This window comes from Ochotona princeps, chromosome 23 (assembly GCF_030435755.1).
Source record: "Ochotona princeps isolate mOchPri1 chromosome 23, mOchPri1.hap1, whole genome shotgun sequence".
Classification (NCBI taxonomy): domain Eukaryota; kingdom Metazoa; phylum Chordata; class Mammalia; order Lagomorpha; family Ochotonidae; genus Ochotona; species Ochotona princeps.
Window position 1 is genome coordinate 39,113,153 of NC_080854.1, and position 21,404 is coordinate 39,134,556.

At 60.1% G+C, this 21,404-nt stretch overlaps 1 protein-coding gene across 1 annotated transcript; it reads left to right on the forward strand.

Annotated features, from left to right (window-relative positions):
- Window positions 1-1,150: 1,150 nt before the first annotated feature.
- SLC9A3 (solute carrier family 9 member A3) lies at window positions 1,151-20,161 on the forward strand. Its single transcript, XM_058680128.1, has 17 exons — window positions 1,151-1,498; window positions 10,459-10,761; window positions 11,617-11,777; window positions 13,890-13,968; window positions 14,295-14,472; window positions 14,787-15,007; window positions 15,091-15,293; window positions 15,503-15,592; window positions 15,670-15,740; window positions 16,256-16,385; window positions 17,145-17,260; window positions 17,582-17,711; window positions 17,821-17,997; window positions 18,255-18,327; window positions 18,586-18,699; window positions 18,934-19,170; window positions 19,997-20,161. Exons 1-16 carry the CDS (start codon window positions 1,291-1,293, stop codon window positions 19,161-19,163), a joined length of 2,484 nt encoding a protein of 827 aa, XP_058536111.1. The 5' UTR covers window positions 1,151-1,290; the 3' UTR covers window positions 19,164-19,170; window positions 19,997-20,161.
- Window positions 20,162-21,404: the final 1,243 nt, after the last annotated feature.

Genomic DNA, 21,404 nt, shown 5'->3' on the forward strand with positions numbered 1-21,404 from the left:
AGAAAGGCAGACAGGGCAGGCAGGGCAGCAGAGAGCGGTGAGGCTGAGGCCGATTCCCCACCTGTGGGGCCTTTGTGAAGTCCCCAAGCCCGGCGGGCTCACCCGCAGGGACCACAGCCAGATGCGGGACAAACGGATTTTGCCGGTGCTGATCGCCCAAGACAGATTACACTGAACTATGTATGATCGGAAACCTCTCCCAGGGTTGAGCGTTTGTGGTGGTGCGGAACCTTCCGCCACGGGTCCTCTCCTTCCTCCTATGGGTTCGCAGAGCTCGCCGGGCCACCTGAGACAGGTGGGGAAGTGAATGGCCGGCGCGGCCGACCCCACACTACGGACCGGGTAGGGCGAGGAAGAACAAAGCAAGGCTCTGCAAGGATCTGGAGTCCTGCAGGCTGGAACACCAGGACACCGCGGTCCCTGACTCATGCTCAGAGATGTGCACGAAGTAGATCCCGGCCCGGATGTCCCTTAGGAGCCCTAGCTTTGGGAGTCCGACCTCGTAGCCACCTCCGTCCACTAAGCCCCGCACCTACCTACCCAGCCAGCTAGCGTCCAGGCACCCTGAGCCCCGCGGCCAAAGCTTGGCTCACAGAGGTGTTCTGTGGGGCGGGACAGAAGGCGACGGGCCGAGCCCACGGGGACAGCAGAGATCCGGACAGCGGCAGGTTCTGAGCCGCCAACGCGGCTTCTGTGTGTGTGTGCTGAGGATGAAGCGGGGTTTTTGGGTGACTGAAAACTGTGTGAGCAAAAGTAGATCTCGCGGCATCGCCTTCCGCATGCAGGTGGAGGCGCACGAGGGAGCGGAGAGAGGCGGGTCCGCGGTGCGGGACACAGGGGCGGTCGCGCTACGAATTCAGGTCCTGTGCCCGGCGGGGTACAAGAAGCAGCACCGGGGCCACGCGGGGGTGACCGAGTCTGCGAGTCCACCGGGTCGCGCTCCGCCCCCAGATGAGGCGGTCGGCCCGGGCCCCCGCTTGCCCTTGGCCCCGCGACCTCGGGGACCTCGCGTCCCAGCCTTGGGCTCAGGAGAAGGCGGGGTCGGAGAGCGCGCGAAGCTGGGAGGGGCGGCCCGCGCGCGGGGCCGGGCGGTGGTGTCTGCGCTCACGTGTGCGCGGCGGGGGTGGAAGGCCCCGCCCTGGGCCGCCGGATTAAAGGCCACCCGGACCGGATTGCGGTCTCGCCGAAGCGCGCAGGGCTCAGCGCGGTGGAACGCGCTCCTCGTCCACCGGGTGCGGAGGGATCCCCCGCGACCTGAGCATTGCGACCCGGCGCTGAGCGACTTCAGCGATGCGGGAGCGCAGGGGCTCTGGCCCCGGTTGGGGGCCCCTGCTGGCACTGGCGATGGTGCTGACCGCGCTGCCAAGGGCGTGGGGCGCGGAGCACGAAGCGCACAGCGAGACTGAGGGCTTCCAAGTGGTCACCTTCAAGTGGCATCACGTCCAGGACCCGTACATCATCGCGCTCTGGGTCCTCGTGGCCAGCCTGGCCAAGATCGGTAAGCGGGTCCTGGATCCCGCCCTAGGGTCTCTGCCGGAGCCTGCTGTTGCCGGGTCCGTGGTGCCCACTTGGGAAGCGTCCGGGTTAGCGCCAGAGGCGCCCGCAGCCGGTGCGAGTGCAGCGGCGGGTCCCAGAGTCTGGGTCGGCCGGCTCCGGGTGCGTCTCTGTCAGATCCGCCCGCTGGCACGCGGGGCTTTTGTCGCCAGGTTTTGGACAGGGTCTGGAACGTTAGGGGCTCTCTGTGCGGCCGGTGTGAATTTGCGTTTCCAGGCAGAACTGAGAGGCCGGGCTCCCACACAGGCGAGTCCCCACATCCCTTCTTATTCCTGCACACGCACCTTCCCTCCTCAGTGGCTTGGGGATCCGGGACCCCGGGGCAAGGTGACGGCAAGGTCAGTCTTCTTCAGGGCCTGAGATCAAAGTTTGCGGGGAGGGTCTTCCTGGAGGCACTGGGGCTGGCTGCTCTGGGTGGCGCCGGAGAGGCCCCAGCTCGGCCACCTGGGAGGATCCCACCTGGATTTGGAGCTGAAGGGCGGGACGGTCCAGGTGGAGTTGGCAGCCCTTGCCGCTTCTCTACTTGTTCCCAATCCTCTCGCTGCCTTTCTGGTCCATCCCTGATCCTGGTCTGGTTCTCCTCGTGGAGCAGTGGGGCTTGTGACTAAGTCTGTGCCGTCCTAATGAGTAAACCAGGACCCTGCCCCTGGCTGCCCCTGTTGGTGGACCCTCCCTCTCTGTGGCTCAGTTCCTCCCCCTCTGACTTGTGCCTGCCCTCCCCACCTGGCTGTGTGTCCTCCCATTCATCCAGGGGTACCACTGTCCAGGAGGCCTCTTGCACACACTAAGGTGGCCTCTACCCTCCTCTCTGCACATAACAAGCCACACCCACTGCTCTTCCACAGACCCCGCCCCTCCACCAGCTTCCCCAGAAAACCCATGCCCATCCACCTGCTTGCAGCCCCATGGGGACTCCTTGCTGAAGCCAGAGGGTCCCCAGCACTCTTGCTCAGCCCAGCCAGACCCAGGGAAGGCTTGGACTCTGGAACTCCTCCATGCATCCCTAGGTCAGAGCACTGTCAGAGACAGGAGGAGGGAGAGAGAGAAAGAGGACCAGCCATTTGCTGGTTCACTCCTCAGCTGGCTGCAGAGGTTGGGCTTGAGCCATGCTGAACATGGAGTGTCCTCTAGTCTCCTAGTAGACATAAGGGCCCAAGGATTTGGATCATCCTCCCCTGCCCTCCCAGGCCATAAACAGAGCTAGACAGGACATGGAGCAGCCGGGACTTGAACTGGTGCTCATGTGAGATACCAGCAGTACAGGCTGTGTGGCTCTACTGGCTGCTGCAAGACACTGGAACCTATTCCTGGCCTGACTGACACACATAAGCCAGTGCTCAGGACCTGCCAATAGCCCAGTCTGGCTCCGGCTCTCTGTCCTTTGGGCTGCTGAGGATAGAGACCACAGGGCCGGAGTCACTGCCTCAGCTGCCCAGGAGCCTGAGAGGGACATGGGAGGCTTGGCGGGAGCTCCCTGCCGTGTGCACTGGGCCAGGGAGGCCAGGCCGGGGGAGGTTGGGGCTGGGGGAGGTTGAGCTGCTCCAGGTCTCCACAGGCCTTGGAGGACTTTGGCCCCTATTTGGGGCTGTTGGGAGGGCGGGACTTGGTTAGCTCTAGGCTCTCAGAGGCTGTCCAGGCTGAGGACAAAGAATGGACAGAGTGGTGTGCTGAGGGTCTCCTAACCAGGCTGGGCATAGCTGTACGCAGTTGTACCTGCTGCCCAGAGCAACCGCATCCTGCTGGCTGAGGTGGCCATGGGGACTCTGCAGGGGCTGACACACGGGCTACCACCAAGGCGAGAGGGTGGGGACGAAAGAGTGACCCCAGCCAAGCCCTGCGCTGGCTTGCCTCTGACTGAGGCTGGTGCTTCCAGAGGCTCCAGGTTTGCCTTGGGGAACCGGGCCCCACCTTCCCCTGGGTTGCTGGGCTCCTCCCCCTCCTTCCTGCTGCTTCCCCCCAGGAGGGTGGGGGTGGGGTTGGTCAGTGGCGGCGGGGTGGGATAAAAACATGGCCAGAGAAATCCTGGGAGGCTGGACTGGTCTTTAGAGCAACACTCAGAGCCAATGGTCAGCCTCGCCCAGGAGGACCTGAGGACATGGCCTAGGCAGTGTGCATCTCTGCTCCTGCTGGCCTTGCTGGGCACCCAGACTGCCTGTCCCTTTGCCAGGGGCTCCCCTGGAGTCAGGGTGCATGGCTGGCTTTCTAGGGCTAAGCTCAAGCCCATGGTCTCTGCATGGCTGGCGGGAGCCTGTGGCCCCCAGTGCCCGGCTCTATCACACCTGGGCACGAGAATGGGTCTGCCCTGTGACCTCTGTACCCATGGCCTACTGCCAGCAACCCCTGTCAGCATCAACTCTGGGGTGACAGTCTCAGACTGCTGGGTCTTAGGGACACACTGAGGTAGCAGGAAGCCCCTTGGTCTGTTGCCCCAGGTGGCTACCTCTGACCTGTCTGCCCCTGGGTAACTGCCCAGCCCCACTTCCTCCTCTTTCCCTTCCTGCTGACTTCTCACTTAGAGTCCCAGCTGGAGGGGTGGGTACCTGCTGGGTGACTCAGGGATTGGACCCCACCTGACCTAAGGGCTATGGGAGTGGGCAGGGGAAGGGGGCAATGCACAGCAGCCCCCACCCTGCCCACACCCAGCATCTCTTCTGCCCCTCCCTCATCCCAACACCCGGTTCTTCCAGCTCAGCCAGATCCATGTGGCAAGGGGCTGGGTGTCATTCTTCTCCCGCCCTTGGGGCCCTACAGGCCTGTGGCTATGACGACCCCATATGGGTCCATGTGGATTCTGTGTGGGCCCCTGTGGACCCTGTGTGGACTCATGTTGACCTGTGTGGACATCATGTTGGCTTTGTGTATACCTGTGTGGACACCGTGTGGGCCCTTGTAGACTTGTGCAGATTCATGGGATCCCTGTGTGGGCCCCGTGTAGACTCATGTGGGACCTGTATGGACCTGTGTGGATCCATGTAGACCTATGTGGGCCCTATGTGGACCCATGGAGACCTGTGTGGGTCCTTGTGGGCCCATATGGACCTGTGTGGACCCAATGTGGACCTGTGTTGGCCCCATGTGAACCTGTGTGGGCTCTATGTGGACTTGTATGGACCCTGTGTGGGTCCTGTGTGGGCCCATATGAGCCTGTGTGAACACAATGTGAACCTGCGTGGGCTCCATGTGAACCTGTGTGGGCCCTGTGTGGACTTGTGTGGAACTGTGTGGACCCATATGGACTCAAGTAGATTCATGAGTGGAATCATGGGGCCCCTGTAGACCCTGTGTGGATCCCATGTGGCCCTGTATGGATCTCAAGTGGGCCCTGTGTGAACCCTGTGTGAACCCTATGTGGACTCTGTGTAGACCCCATGTGGCTAGCTCCCATGTGGACCTGTACGGACCTCTTGTGGGCCCTGTGTGGACCCTTTGTGGACCCTGTGAGGGCCCTGTGTGGACCTGTGTGGACATGTATTGGCCAAATGTGGACTCCATGCGGACCTGTATGGATCCATGTGGACCCTGTGTGGGCCCCATAGAGGCCCCTGTGGACCTGTGTGGACAGGTGACAGGATGGACGGATGCTGGAGGACTAGGTGTGGCCGGCTCCAACCTGATTTTCCCTGTGTGCTCCACACACCAAGGGTGCATGGCCAGCTCCTGAAGCCCTTCAGTTGGGCTCCCTTCCCACTTAAGTTCCTGTTGCCACCAGGCTCTCCTGCCTCATGGGCTGGAGGAAGGGCCATGGCCCCCAGGTCTCTGTGGCTTGACTGGCCAAGGAGAGCTCTTGGAGTTTGGTATTCATTCACCAAATGCCCACTGTCTGCCCCTGTTTGGGACGAGTGGTATCTCAGCAGTGGCATCCTTGCTGGGTCTGGGGTGGACCTACCCGCTGGGCTCCAGCACTCCTGCAGCCCGTGTGTCTGACATGTCTGTCACTGCTGATGGCCCTGGTTTGCTTTTTTCCTGCTGGTCCTCCAGGTCGTGTTGCATTTGGATTTGTACTTTTCCCCAGGTATTTCTTTCCGGCTGTGCTACCTGCATGTTCTTCTTTGGTGAGAAACTTGGGTTTTTCCGTGGTCCTGCAGTGGTGGTGCATAGTGCGCCGTTTATGTGTTTCCTGACAAGTACCTCATGAACAACCGTCTGCCTTGGATTCTGTTCTGAGGGAGCCCAACATTGGGCCCCTGGTGTCCTCACTCTGTCCCAATTTTCCCAGGTCACTTTCCCATCTATAACTGAGAACTTTTGGGATCCGCACTGCCTGTCTATGCCACAGACCATGAAGAGGGCACATGAAGGGGCTAAATACTCCCCCAGAGACCCATAGCCTTGGTTCCCCAGTGGGTCCTGGCAGGCGGGGTTTGCTGGAGCATCAGGGGGATGTAATGGAACCCAGCATCTGCAGCTGCCACGGGCCAGGCACAAGGGGAACGGGACTGACAGGGCTCCGTCCCTCTCCTGTGTGTTGTGGTGTCTCAGGATTCAGCCTCCTCCTGCTGTCAACTTCGCAGAGGTCACTGGGGCCAAGGAGATGTGCGTTTCCCTGGACCGACGTTGCTGTCATTAGGTGTTGTTATTCTGTTGCAGCTCCTGCACATATGTGGATGTCCCAAAGTCTGGGGGCTTAGTGTCCATCTCTTTTACAGTTTGTGCTAAAGAAAGTGGCTGTATGTGTGATTATGTGTCATCCATGTGCTGTGAGCCATCTGTGTGTTTTCCATGGGCCATGCATGTACCATCTGTGTGCTATCTGTGTGCTGTGTCCTGTCCGTGTGCCACCTGTGTGCTGTGTGCCATCTGTGTATATATAGTGCCAGGTGCTGTGTGCTGCTGCCTCCATACTGCAGAGTGTGCCATTGGTGCAGTCATCTGGCATCCTGTAGCCTGGCCATGGCCACTGGGGGACACATAGCTCCAACTGTCCGAGGAATCTCCTGTGGTTCACGGTCTTGCTTACATGCATTGGGTACCTAGATTTTTTTTGACCAAGGCCTCACCTGTGTGGGAGGGGTGCGTACAGGAGCTCGAGAGAGCCTGCTCATGCCCCCCATGAGTGACACCTTGTCACTCCTATCAAGCAGTCGGCTGTGACTGGGGTCTCTTTCCAGAGACTTCTTGGCCTGCACTGAGCCATGGGATCCTTATTTCTGCTGTGTGTTTGTCCCCTGCGGTCAACCCTATGGAGTTGCTCCTGGTGACTGGGCCACTGGCTTCCCACCAGAGACCCTCAGGGCTGTGTGGGCAGCCACAGGAGAGGATGGAGGTGCCTGCACCTGCCGCTGCTCCTGCCCCCCAGGAACTGGTGCCCCAGGTCTGATTGGCATCTCAGAAGCCTGGGGCAGTGACTTTCATCTTGGACCCTGGAAACCAGGTGTGCCCAAGATAAGCCAGGCCCTGGACACAGACTGGAGGGGACAAGAGGACCGTGGACTTGTGACTGTGCGCCACGGGGGGTGGCCCCACAGGGAGGTGGCCTGAGCCTCCGGCTCCATTCCTGGCTTCTCCGCCCTCCCCGTGGGGACTCCTTTGCCTTCAGTGCCCTTGGCTGGCGGTAGACATTGGAACTCCTCGTCTGGGCAGCGGCTCATGACTCGCTCGGTCAGTGGGGCTCACGGGACCATTGCCATGTGAGCAGTCTTGGGATGCTGCCCATGTTCCCCTGGAATTTTCTCACAGCCCAGTTGGGCCTGCCCCCTGCAGAGTCTGAGGGGTCCCCACGGCCTCAGGCTCAAACCAGCACTGCCTGCTCCTCTCTGGACTGGCCTGGTCCTTGGGCTGCTTGCCTACCCCTTGGACACCCACCCCTGGGCAGGCCCAGCCCCTGGCACTGGCTGTTCTGACTGACGGCTTGGGCCCCAGTTTTCTTTCTTTTTATTTTTTTTTTAAAGATTTTATTGTTATTAGAAAGCCGGATATACAGAGAGGAGGAGAGACAGAGAGGAAGATCTTCCATCCGATGTTTCACTCCCCAAGTGAGCCGCAACGGGCCGGTGCGCGCCAATCCGATGCCGGGACCAGGAACCTCTTCCGGGTCTCCCACGCGGGTGCAGGGTCCCAAAGCTTTGGGCCGTCCTCGACTGCTTTCCCAGGCCACAAGCAGGGAGCTGGATGGGAAGTGGAGCTGCCGGGACTAGAACCGGTGCCCATATGGGATCCCGGGGCGTTCAAGGCGAGGACTTTAGCTGCTAGGCCATGCCGCCGGGCCCATGGGCCCCAGTTTTCAATGGTAGTGATGTCACCAGGGTCTGGGCCTGTCCCAACCCTCAGGGAAGTTAGCTCCTGCTCTGGCCACAGTGGGGTTGGGTGAGAACCTGGGTTCTTTGGGCCTTGCACTCTGGAGCTGTCTGGGGAGTCCTTGGCCCATGTGGCCTACAGCGGGGACCTTTGTAGGCTGGACTCACAGCCTGTGCTGGGCCCTGGGTCAGTGCCTGGTGTCAGTAGACTCCTGTCAGGGGAGAGTCAGCTGCACACCCAGCCTGGCTCCTCCATGCTCCAGAACCTTGGGACTTCAGAACTGTGGGAACTTTGCAGCTCCTGCTGCCTGTTCCCACTTGGGGCTGGACCTAGCATGGACTGGAGCTCGTCCCCATCTACCCGGCTTCTGGCTAACACAGACGTGCCCTGGGCCTGTGTCCCCTTCAGCCCTGGATTCAGCTAATGCACACCCTAGAGGCAGCCATGATGAAGTAGGTTCCTGGGTCCCCCCATAAGTGTGGGAGGCCTGGATGGCATTACCAGCCCCTGGCCTTGGCATTCAAGGGGGTGTGGGCAGGAGCTGCAGGGGTGAGTGGTGAGGTCACTAGGCCTCCTGCTCCCACTGTGCCTTGTGATGAGCACTGAGGCCTGACCAAGGGGCCAGTAGAACACAGCATGCAGGCAGTGACTCTCCACGTGGCCTGGCAGGCACAGCACACGTTCCACCCCTAAGCTGCTATCCAGTTTGCCTGGAGGGCTCTGCTAAATCTGAACCCAAGCCCAGGGCTGATGCAGCTGAGCCCCTCTCTCAACAGCTACTTAGAGCACAGGCTCTGCTGCCTCTCATGTGCATGTCCTTGGATGTGCCATCTGTGTGCATGCTTGTATGTGTCTGTGCCCACAGATATAGCTATGTGTGGCTGTGTATCTCTGTGTGTCTATGAGTGTTTGTCTACACATGTGCATGTGTGTGCTCACGAGTGTATCTATGTGTGTCTCCACGCATGTGTGTGTGGCCGCAGATGTGTCTCTGTGTGCATATGTGCCCATGGATGTGTCTGTGTACGCCTGTATCTGTGTCTACATGTATGTGCTCACGAATGTATCCATGTGTGTCTAAACATGTGTGTGCCCACAGATGTATCTGTGTGTGTCTACGTATGCATGTGTGCTTGTATACTGTGTGACACTGCACAGCGACCCACTGGTTTGTCCATGTGAGGCCCTACCCCGCTGTACCTTGGCTGCTCCCAGTCTCTGCCACAGCCTGGGCGCCATGAGGCAGAGTTGGTTTCTCCCAGCCGCATCCACGTTAAAGTAAAACCAGGGGCTGTGTGCTACTCATGTGCAGATTCAGCGAAAGCGGTCACCTTGAGGGCTCCTTGGTCTGACTGTGGCCCAGGGGCTGAGACGTGGGTCAGCGGGCGCCGGCCTGGCGCGGAGGCCTCCTCAGGTCTGCCCGGAAGCAGGCAGCTCCCAGCAACCTTTGTCTGGGGCAGAGATTGTAATGAGGACTAAACGGTGCCTACATTCACTCTGCGAAGCCATGCCATTCGGTGCTTAATTAGCTGTGACCCTCTGGGCCATGGCCACAAATCTGGGTGCTGGCCGGCCCAGTCCTCGCTGCTGGCCTCTTGTTCTTGGAGCATACCGGGCCCTGGCCCTCACACCAGGCGCCATGGCCGAGCTGCACAAACTCCTCCTGTCCTGGCTGGCTGGGCTGCAGTTGAGCTAGAGATTCTGCCCAGGAGGGGAGGGGAGGACTGGGACCACACGGCAGAACCTTGAATAGGCCATGCAAACTGTGGATGAAGCTTTGAGAGGAGTGGTTGGCAGGCCTGGTTAGGGACCCTTGACACAGGCCCAGCTCCATGGCCATTGTATGAAGGGATATCAGTCACTGGCCCAGCCCTAGATGTTGACCAAGGAATTGACCTCAATGCAGATTCCTGGGCCAGCCCAGACCTGCCGCCTCTGGGGTCTACAGAAAGTCCAGGACGTGGGCCTGTGGCTGTTGGGTCAAATGCAGTGCACATGGCTGCTGCTGCACCCTGGAGGACGCCTCCCACAGGGTCAGAGGCCAGTTTGGGGAGAACCTGGAAGAGCCTGGGCAGGGAGGTCAGAGCTGGGCCATGGGCAGGGCTGGCTGGCTCCTTCCATTTCTCTCAGGGAGTTCTTCCTGGGGCTGCGGCAGGGACACCTTGCCCTGTCAGTGCCACAGTAAGAACCACAAAACAACTCTCCCCTCACCTGTTGGCTGCACTCTTCACACCTGTCACCCCACTTCCCTCACCTGTCACCCCTACTGCCTGCACCTATCACCCCACTCCCCTCGCCTGTTACCCCCACTCCCTTCACCTGTCACCCCACTCCCCTCGCCTGTTACCCCCATTCCCTTCACCTGTCACCCCACTCCCCTCACTTGTTGTTCCTGAGTTTCCCCTGGGGTCTCTTGGCTGGCCCAGGTCAACCAGATCCAGGGGGTCTGCAACACCTGGGGCCATGCATCCTGGGCCCCCCCGGTATAAACACTGTGGGATGGGTGCCCAGGAATGGGTACAGGCAATGAGACTTGGGGATGGCCTCCCCCAGCCCTGGCCCCGTTTCTCCTCTCCTGTGCAAGAGTGGGGAAGTGTCTGAGCCACTGACTTGGCCTCTGGGTCAGCATCTGAAGGACAGGCTGGCCCTGACTTGCCTTCTTCCCCCCAGTTTTCCACTTGTCCCACAAGGTCACCAGCATCATCCCCGAGAGCGCACTGCTCATCGTGCTGGGCCTGGTGCTGGGCGGCATTGTCTGGGCAGCTGACCACATCGCCTCCTTCACACTCACGCCCACCGTCTTCTTCTTCTACCTGCTGCCGCCCATTGTGCTGGATGCTGGCTACTTTATGCCCAACCGGCTGTTCTTCAGCAACCTGGGCAGCATCCTGTTGTATGCCGTGGTCGGCACTGTGTGGAATGCCGCCACCACTGGGCTGTCACTTTACGGTGTCTTCCTCAGTGGCATCATGGGTGAGTCTGCTGCTGGGCACTGGCTGGGCCGGGACTGGGGCTGGGAGCAGACCCCAAGGGGACCCTGAGCCTGCTCGCACCCTGCCTGTGGGTTAACTCAGAAGTGGCCAGGATCCATGTGCTGGGCATGTGGCAGAGGTGTGGTCCACTTCGGGAAAAGGAGGACAGAGAGAGATAGAGAGAGATCGTCATCCTCTGGTTTACTCTCCAAGTGACCACAACATCCGGAGCTTGGTCAAGCTGAAGCCTGGAGCTCCGTCAGGTCTCCCATGTTGGTGCAGGAGCCCAAGCACCTGGGCCATCCTCTGCTCTCCCATGCCATCAGCAGTGAGCAGCTGAGCTTGGAACTGGCATCTCAGGGATACCTGGGCCTCCAGGTGAGCCCATCAGAGCCATGTGTGGCTTCAGCCTAGGGCCCACATGGAGCAGATTCTAGTTCCTACAGAAAACCCAAACCTAGACTCAGGGACTGCACAGTAGACCCCAATGAGACATATCCTGGGGTTCTCTGCACCGCCCCCCCCCTCCAGGGACAATCTCCCCTCCCCCCGCAAGCCCCAGGCTGGAAGGCACAAGGATCAGAATAGTGTCCTAGTTTCCTGTGGCCTGTAGCATCTTTGGGGCTCCCGGCTGGCTGGACCACAGCCTCCCTGAGCCTCCACCCCTCAGGCTGAGCCACCTTTGGGCCCGTGAGGCAGGCACAGGGCTCACTTCTGCTAAGGCCAACAAGGTGACCGGAGGGGCTGTGGGCAGAGCCAGGGGAGGAGGAGTGGGAGGTGTAGGGTGCAGACCTGCCTGGGAGCCCAAGAGGGAGGGCTGTGACCCTTGAAGCCCCCACGTCCCCTCTTCTCGCAGGTGACTTGAAGATTGGCCTCCTCGACTTCCTGCTGTTTGGCAGCCTTATCGCTGCCGTGGACCCTGTGGCGGTCCTGGCCGTGTTTGAGGAGGTGCATGTCAATGAGGTCCTGTTTATCATCGTCTTTGGGGAGTCACTGCTCAATGATGCCGTCACTGTGGTGAGCTGGGGGTCTGGGGTGTCACTGTGGTGAGCTGGCGGTCTAGGGCATCACCATGGTGAACTAAAGGTGTCGCCATGGTGAGCTGGGGGTCTGCGGTGTCACTGTGGTAAGCTGGGGGTTTGCGGTGTCACCATAGTGAGTTGGGATCTGGGGCGTCACTGTGGTGAACTGGGGGTGTCACTGTGGTGAGTTGGGGGCCTAGGGGATCACAGTGGTGAGCTGGGGATCTGGGGTGTTGCCATGGTGACCTAGGGGTGTCACCATGGTGAGCTGGGAGTTTAAGGGGTCACTGGGGGTATCATGTACTGGGGGTATCATCGTGGTGAGCTGGGGATCTAGAGAGTCAACATGGTGAGCTGGGGTGTCATTGTGGTAAGCCTGGGGCCTCGGGTATCACCATGGTGAACTAGGGCTATCACCATGATGAGCTGGAGTCTAAGGTTCACCATGGTGAACTAGGTGTGTCACTGTGGTGAGCTGGTAGTCTGGGGTGTCACCGTGGTGAACTGGGGGGCCTGAGGGTGTCACTGTGGTGAGCTGGGGAGTCCGGGGATGTCAGCCAAGGAAGTCCCGTGATCTTAGCTGCTCCCTCACTGCCTGTTCTCAATGATCTGTGGCCTAACCCTAATTCTGCCCAGGTGGTCTCCTTTTTCTCACCTGTGAGGAACTGTCTGATGTGGTGCCACCACTGATGGGCAGGCACCTTCTCCAGGGCATAGATCCTTATCTGAGTCCGGTGGCCCAGCCACCTGTTGCCCCACGTCAGGGCTCTGGGCTGCAGGCCCAGCTCCAGCCCCTTTCTCCTGCACACCCTGAAAGGTGGCAGTGGTGGTTGGAGTGGTCAGGTCCTGCTGCCCACAAGGGAGATCTGGGCTCAGTTCCCAGCTCCTGACTATAGCTTACCCAGGTACTGTGTACCTTTGGGGAGTGGCCAGTGGATGGGAGCTGGCTCACTCGTTCTCTTGCTCTCTCTTGCTCTTTCTTCTCACACCTGTCTCTCACACAAACATAAGTTTCAGGAAATCAGATGAGCAACAAACGACAAAATCCCATGAGGGTTGCCCTGACCTGACAGGGCCAGGTATGGGCTGGGCCCTGGCATCTGTCCCAACTTCTTTTTTTTTTTTAAGATTTATTTATTTTTATTGGAAAGTCAGATATACAGAGAGTAGGAGAGACAGAGAGACAGAAGATCTTCCGTCTGATGATTCACTCCCCAAGTGAGCTGCAATGGCTGGTGCTGTGCCGATCCGAAGCCAGGAGCCAGGAACTTCCTCCAGGTCTTCCACGCTGGTGCAGGATCCCAAGGCTTTGGGCCGTCCTCAACTGCCCTCCCAGGCCACAAGCAGGGAGCTGGATGGGAAGTGGAGCTGCCGGGATTAGAACTGGTGCCCATATGGGATACTGGCACGTTCAAGGCGAGGACTTTAGCTGCTAGGCCACACCACCGGGCCCAATCTGTCCCCAATCTCTTGAGGGCATGCTGAGTTGGGCTGCCCAGGGGTCTGGAAAGGAACCTCAGCAGGGCTGTGGGTCTCCTCAGAGGAGGGCTGGGCGAACTGGGTAGGTGGGGGCTGCAGTAGCCACGTCAGGAGCAAAGACTCAGGACGCAGCCCCTTGCCCAGACGCACTCATGTCTTTGGCAGCCAGAGAGGAAGGCCCAGCATGCGCTGCACCAGATTGCCTGTGTTTGGCCGCAGAGACGAGGTTCCCAGGGGACACAGAATTAATTGTTGCTGTAATCGGAAACATGGTGAAGGCCACTGCATACCCCAGGGGCCTGACAGTCACTGCGTGAGCACTTCCATGATCTGAGATCCCATCTTCCCGACAGCCCCGGGAGACCCTGTTGGGGACCCTGCAGGACCATCATGGCTAGTTCTTTCAGCTGAGCAGACCCCAGACCAGGGGGCCACAGCTGCTGCAGCCCCACGGGGAGCCAGCTAGGAAATGGGCCTGTCCACGGGCCACAGTGCTGTGGTCTGCATGGTGAATTTGTCACAGGTTCACAGGCTGTGGATTCTCTGGGCATCAGCCTTGCCCAGGCTGTGGGGTATCAGCCTGTCCAGCTGCCCCCTGGGCTAACCAGGTGCCCTCCTCCACCACCAGGTGCTGTACAACGTGTTCCAGTCTTTTGTGACACTGGGTGGTGACAAAGTGACTGGCGTGGACTGCGTGAAGGGCATCGGTATGTGGGGGGCAGTGAGGGGCATGTCCTGCCTCAGCCTGTTTCCCTCAGAGTACAGGAAGCTCCCGAAGGCTCTGTGGTTCCTCCCCACCCACTCAGCTCCCAGGGCCCATCACTGCTGGGGTTTCTTGTGAACCTGGGTACAGGGCCTTCCTTTGGGCAATGAGAGGATAGTGCAGCTCAGCCCCCTGGAGCACCCTTGCTACCACCCAACCCCACAGGGTGGTCCCAGGGTGGGTGGGTCCCGAGGACAGAGAATGAAGTCCTGGGCCCACCGTGGGGTGGGCACTGGCAACTCACCCACTCTGCTGGCTGTGTCCCCCCAGTGTCCTTCTTCGTGGTGAGCCTCGGGGGCACACTGGTGGGTGTCGTGTTTGCCTTCCTGCTGTCTCTGGTGACGCGTTTCACCAAGCATGTGCGGGTCATCGAGCCTGGCTTTGTCTTCATCATCTCCTACCTGAGCTACCTAACGTCCGAGATGCTGTCCCTGTCATCCATCCTGGCGTGAGTGACTCCTGGGCCCCAAAAGGGCATCCACAAGTCTAGCTCTGCCCCTGACCTTTCAGCCCCTGGCCCCAGGGGAGGTCCCGGAGAGTTGGTTCCCTGGGAGGCTCTGGTCAAGGTTTCCAGAGAATGCTTCCGGAAATCCCGGAGACTAGCAGGTTGGGGGAGGGAAACTGGTGTGGCTGTGAACAACCTCCAAGCCAGCTGTAGGTATTGGCCCAGTCTGGTATGCCAGTCGGCTCAACAGGGCAGTATGCCTGGACACAGACCCCTTCCCTGCCCGCCGGTCCTAAGTGCTCCCCCCTCCCCTGCAGCATCACATTCTGTGGCATTTGCTGTCAGAAGTATGTGAAGGCCAACATCTCAGAGCAGTCGGCCACTACTGTGCGCTATACCATGAAGATGCTGGCAAGCGGAGCTGAGACCATCATCTTCATGTTCCTGGGCATCTCTGCTGTGGACCCACTCATCTGGACCTGGAACACAGCCTTCGTGCTTCTCACGCTGCTGTTTGTGTCGGTGTTTCGGGCCTTGGGTGAGCCCCTGCTGCGTGGCCTGGGGTCGGGAGCGTCGAGTTGGGGCCGTCACTCGCAGGGTCTGAGCACCACCCACCCCTAGGTGTGGTACTGCAGACATGGCTGCTGAACCGCTACCGCATGGTACAGTTGGAGCTCATCGACCAAGTGGTCATGTCCTATGGCGGCCTGCGTGGGGCTGTGGCCTTTGCTCTGGTCGCACTGCTGGATGGGGACAAGGTCAAGGAGAAGAACCTGTTCGTCAGTACCACCATTATCGTTGTCTTCTTCACTGTCATCTTCCAGGTGCGGGGCCCAGGCTGCAGCCTAATTGGGATTTATAATTTTAGCAACAGGAATGTTATATGGGCCTCTGCGTGGCCGCGGGGGACACGGCCCCATTTGTGCAAAGACAGTCCTCCAGCTCATGGGAGGGGCTGTGGACAGGGTGGAGGGCTCCTGCGGGGCAGGACATGGGCAGGGGAGGCCTCAGCAAAGTCTCTGTGTCCCCCCAGGGCCTGACCATCAAGCCGCTGGTACAGTGGCTGAAGGTGAAGCGGAGTGAGCACCGGGAACCCAAGCTGAATGAGAAGCTGCACAGTCGGGTAGGGACTGGGGTCCCAGGGCCCCCAGAGGTCGGGCTGTTCCCATGCTGCTGACCCTAACCACTGTCCCCCAAAAGGCCTTTGACCACATCCTCTCGGCCATCGAGGACATATCCGGGCAGATCGGGCACAACTACCTCAGAGATAAGTAAGTGTCTGGAGCTGTCCCTCGCTAGCCTGGCCCGAGGACAGCCCTGAGCATCTGTCTGTCTGGGTGGCCCCCATCCACAGATGTCACCAAACCTCACAAACCTTTAGGAAGGGTCCTCCACTCTGGCTGGATTGTCAGCCTGGCCCTAACTCAGGGAAAGTTCTTACTGGGCTCCTACGCCCCCCTGCCCTGCCCCAAGGTCAGGGCCCAGTGGTCTGCCAGCCACCTGAGAGACAGAGAGAGACAGAGAGCTAGCTCACCCCACATGTGTGCGGCAGCTGTGGTTAGACCAGGGAACTCAGCCCAGGTCTCTGTTGTGGGAGACAGGGACCCAATACTGAGCCAATACTGCTGTCTGTAGGGAGCCTGTCAGGCCCAGGGCTCCAATGTCAAGTGGCCTCTGATGCCTCCAGGATCCCTATAGTCACCCACCCAGGGGAGGAAGGGTTTTGTGGGGTGGGGGTAGAGGACAGCCTGCAGATGTTCCCTCAATGTGTCTTTCCCATTCCCAGGTGGTCCAACTTCGACAGGAGGTTCCTCAGCAAGCTGCTCATGAGGCGGTCAGCCCAGAAGTCTCGGGATCGGATTCTGAACGTGTTCCATGAGCTGAACCTGAAGGATGCCATCAGCTATGTGACCGAGGTGCCAGGGTCCCCTTCCCTCGGCAGGGCCCCAAGAACTCACATGGACAGGCTATCTCTGTTTCCTGTTAATTTCCCACTCCTCCCAGGCAGATGCCCTGTGGGATGGCAGGGGACAGGAAGCTGGGGTGAGTGCACACACACACGAACATACAAGAGGTCTTCAAAAAGTTCACGGAAATGGGTATCCGAGGTTGTCCATGGCTTCCCAAACTGCACCAGAATAAAATCTCTAGTTTCGTTTTCTATGAACAGTTTGAAGTAGCCTCCAGGCCACCTGCACAACATGCATATGCACACATGAACAGGAACCTTAGACCACACATCACCACAGGTGGACACATGTGGCCTGTAACAATGGTGCCCTCCTGCTCTTGGCCCATGACCTCTGACCCTGTTCCTTGAGCAGCTCCCACTGGGTCGGGGAGAGGAGCCTTGGGCCCGGCCCAGTGATCAGCAGAGCACGTGAGCAGAGCAAGCTCACGTCTGCTCCTCACCACTGTGGAGCGCAGCATGAGCTGGGTTGGCCCTCCCCAGGGCCCCTTGCTGACCTAGAGCCCCATAGGCTGGCTCAGGGCCTCAACTTCTGCCACACCAGCCCTCATGGCCAGCTATCCCCTTTGGCCTTCAGGTGTCCTTTCCTCAGTCCACAGGTGTCCCCACAGCGTCCCCAGTTCCTGTATCCCACTCCCTCCTGGCTCCAGGTCCCAGGTGTGGCGGGGAAGGGTGGCATGGCTTGAGGAGGCTGTGTCCCCCACAGGGGGAGCGCCGCGGCTCCCTGGCCTTCATCCGTTCCCCAAGCACAGACAACATGGTCAACGTGGACTTCAGCACGCCACGCCCATCCACCGTGGAGGCCTCCGTCTCCTACCTTCTGTGCGTGTCCACAGGTTTCCCCAGTGGGCGGGGGTGCTCCTCTAGGGCCCTCCCCTAGGCCTGCCACTGACGAGAGGCTGGCTCAGCAAGAGAACAAGGGTCCAAGCAGGGACAGGAAGCAGGGACGGGTGGGGGGGAGGGCTGCAGACTCCATGACATCCACCCCTGTCCTGAAGCCTCCTGCTGGCCCAGGGCAACTGGAGAGGTGCAGTGGGTAGCACAGGGCTCCTGCTAGGGGTCTCACAGCTGGGGGGTCCATGGGAGAGGGAGGCAGGCCAGGGCAAGGGTTCTGTGCTATGGGTTCAGTGTCTCCCTGTACAGGAGAGAGAGTGCCAGCGCCGTGTGCTTGGACATGCAATCACTGGAGCAGCGGCGTCGGAGTGTACGGGACGCTGAGGACATGGTCACGCACCACACGCTGCAGCAGTACCTGTACAAGCCTCGGCAGCAGGTGGCGCCCGGGGCTGGCAGGGTGGGAGGAGGAAGCCTTCAGGGGCCGGGTAGCAGTGGTGGTATGGGTGAGTCTGCTGGGGCAGAGCTTGAAGCCCTCCTGTCCCCAGCACAAACACCTGTATAGCCGGCACGTGCTGAGCCCCAATGAGGACACACGGCAGGACAAAGAGATCTTCCAGCGCACCATGCGCAAGCGGCTAGAGTCCTTCAAGTCAGCCAAGTTGGGCCTTGTCCCTGGCAAAAAGGCAGCCAAGCTGCACAAGAGGGAGCGGGCACAGAAGCGGGTATGCGACCATGGGGCAGTGGTGGGTCCAACAGGCAGTGGTTGGCCAGGGTGGGACTGGGTGGGACTGCATAGGCCGTGGGTCCAGCGGGGAGCAGCATGATATCTGGGGGGGGTGGCACAGGGCAGGAAACGTGTCATGCAAGAAGTACCCAGTCAGGGGCTGGGGCTATACGGGGCAGCTGTGGGTCCAGTGGGCAGTGAATGGATGTCTAGGGCACTGCGCTGGCTCTACAAGGGTCTATGTCTGCTCCTCAGAGAAGCAGCAGCATCCCCAACGGGAAGCTGCCCCTGGATAGCCCTGCACACGGCCTCACCCTTAAGGAGAGAGGTATGGGGAAGGGCACCCCCGGGCACCCTTGCTCATCTTCTGCCCACTTATTGCCTCCTTCTTGCCCCTGCCCTCCGTTTCCCTGCTGGCCTGAGGGTCCCAGCCCGCTTATCTCTCACAGCACTCCTCAGTAGGCCAGGGATGGTGGGGCGGACAGGTAGTTCTCTGTGGATTGGCTTGCCCATGACTGGCTGCCTGGTGGTCCCAGTGACAGCCCCTCTGGGTAGGGCTGATGACCTCACCTGCCCTCCCCTCTAGAGCTGGAAATTTCAGACCCCGAGGACGCCCCCGACTACAAAGCTGAGGGAATAAGTGGGGGCATCAAGTTCCTGGCCAGTGTCACCAAGGACACGACCTCTGACTCCCCCACAGGTGAGCACTGGGGGGTTTGTGATGCCTGTCTAGCTTCACCCCTCTCCTGGTGGCCCTGCACCGAGCAGCAGCAGGACTGCCCCACCAGGCCTGTGTCCTGGAGCTAACTAATACCAGGACAGGGACAGCTGGGGCAGGCCTGCAGCCCGGAAGGCCACAACCTTGCCTGGAGCCAGTGGCACCTCCTGCACCCTGTGGTTCCTGGGCGCCCATCTGTCCCCGTCTCTCTCCTAGGAATTGATAACCCTGTGTTCTCCCCGGACGAGAACCTGGCCCATAGCCTCCTGGCCAGAATGCCGCCTTGGCTGACTCCTGAGGAGGCCGTGGTGCCCTCCCAGAGGGCCCGTGTGCAGATCCCCCACTCTCCAGGCAACTTCCGCCGCCTGGCACCCTTCCGGCTCAGCAACAAGTCTGTGGACTCATTCCTGCTGGCTGACAGCCAGGACCAGTCCACACATATGTAACACACATGTAAGGCACTTAATGAATGCGCTATCTACTCGGGTCTCTCTCCTCAGTCTCTCTCCCAGGACTCTCTCCTCAGTCTCTCTCCCAGGACTCTCTCCTCAGTCTCTCTCCCAGGACTCTCTCCCAGATCTCTCTCAATCTCTCTCCCAAGTCTCTCTCCTCAGATCTCTCAGGTCGCTCTCCTCTGATGCTGGCTCTGTGTTGCTTCCTCTGCCTCTGGCTCTTTTTTTTTTTTTTTACTTTTTTTATTAATTATTATGCATTATGTGACAGTTTCATAGGCTCTGGGAATCCCCCCACCGCCTCTGGCTCTTACAAGTTGTTTCCCCAGCAGCCTTCCTTCCTTCTAGAACTGTCTTAACAGGTGGAGCACACTTCCTAGGAGACTCCACTCACAGGTGGTGGGAGCCCCACTCAGGGCTGGCAGGGATGTCAGGAGGGACCTGTGGAGTCCAGGAGAGGAGCCTGAGTTCCTGACCCTCACAGGTGGACGGGGACTGACCAGCCACATGGCACAGCACCACAGTGGTGTCTCCTGGACCAGGCCCTGTGGTGGGGGTGCACATGCCCGAGAGAAGGAGGCAGAAAGGGGAGTGGGCAAGGATGCCAGTGGGGCTGCTGGAGGGGTCTTGCTAGACACGGGGAGACAGATGAGGGGACCACATGGTCCTGCCAGCCTTGGGCTTGGCGTCTGGACGAAGCCCCTCAGTCGGCCTGGGAGTTTAGGGAGTCCCTCACCCCGCTTCCACGCGCCCGCTCCCTGGATATCCGAGGGACAGGGACGCGACTGGAGTGGGGTCCGCGCCTCACGCCCGGTCCCACCCCATAGGTGACACTGGCTCCGACACGCCGCTGACGGGACACTCATCCCCACGCCGCTGGCAGCCCAACGCCGAGAAGCCCCCTCTGCCCGCGCAGCTGCCGCGCCCTCTGGCCGCGAGCCCGACTCTGCCTGGGCCCGGTGACCCCGCGCCATCCACCCGCGAGCCGGTGCCGGAACGCAGGGCGCTGCCCAGTGCGCACGCGCGGTCGGCGGCGGCGCGCCGCGTGCACAGCCGGCGCTCGTTCCAGCGGCCCCGCGCGCGTCGCCGCCCCGCGCTGCTAAAGCTCGCATCGCTGCCGCCGCTGAGCCCATCGCCGCCACTGACGCTGGAGCAGGAGGAGACGCCTCTGTGAGAGCGTCCAGACAGCAATTCCCTACACAATGGGTACCGAGGACCCTAACTCTGGGTTGGGAGGGATCCTGCACCAAACAGGCTTTGGCACATTCTAAGCTGACCACCCACCCTCTCATCCCCGGAGCCCACGTCACTTCTGTGCTTGAATGAGCCCAGCAAACTGCACTCTGACGCACCCAGGCTGGAGTAGGGGTTGGGATGGTGGCGGTGCTCTGAGCTTTGCCACCTGACCCACGCCCCCTTCCCACCCTCTCTGGGTTCTCGGGAACATGACCTCAACAGAGAACAGGCTCCCAGCAGCTCGGCAGCTCGCTGTCCTCAACTGCACTCTGGAGGGTTTGCCTAGGGCCGCCTCCCACTTCACCACTAGAACTCTGGAGTCACTCTGCTCTCAGGAAAGCCAGCTCCTTCCTGAGATTTTTGTGCTGAGTGACTGTGGTGGGGGCAGCTGATCGTGGCACACCGAGTCCCTGGTGGAGCAAGCTCCACTTCCTGCCCAGAACACTGCAGTTGGTCCGCTGGTCCTTGGACCCAGCGCCCTGGCATCCAGCTCCAGCAGGCTGTCCTCACGCTTTCTGGTCCCTCCTGCCGGCTCTGAGGCACCATGGCCTCCTTCCAAGTGCCTGCCTGGCATGGGTCAGAAGAGTGACCACAGCACAGTCAGCTGGCACTACTTGCTGATGCTGCAGTTCCTGTGCCCTGCAACCGCCATGTGGTTAAATGTTCAGTTCCCATGTCTGGAGTGGTCAGCGTGTTTGTATGAACTACCAGGCTGAGCACGACCCCCACGGAACCTTAGCTCTGTAAGGACAACTGCCCAGGAGCCGCTGTCTCACATGCATAGATGCAGCAGGGAGGGCTCTGTACACACAGACAGGGCTTAGTATATACACACAGGGCTTAGCATACACAGGACTCAGTACACACACATAGGGCTTAGTATATACACACATAGGCTCAGTACATACAGAGCTTGGTATATATACACACAGGTCTTAGCATACAGGGAGGGCTCAGTACACACAGGGCTTGGTACACACAATGCTTAGTACCACACAC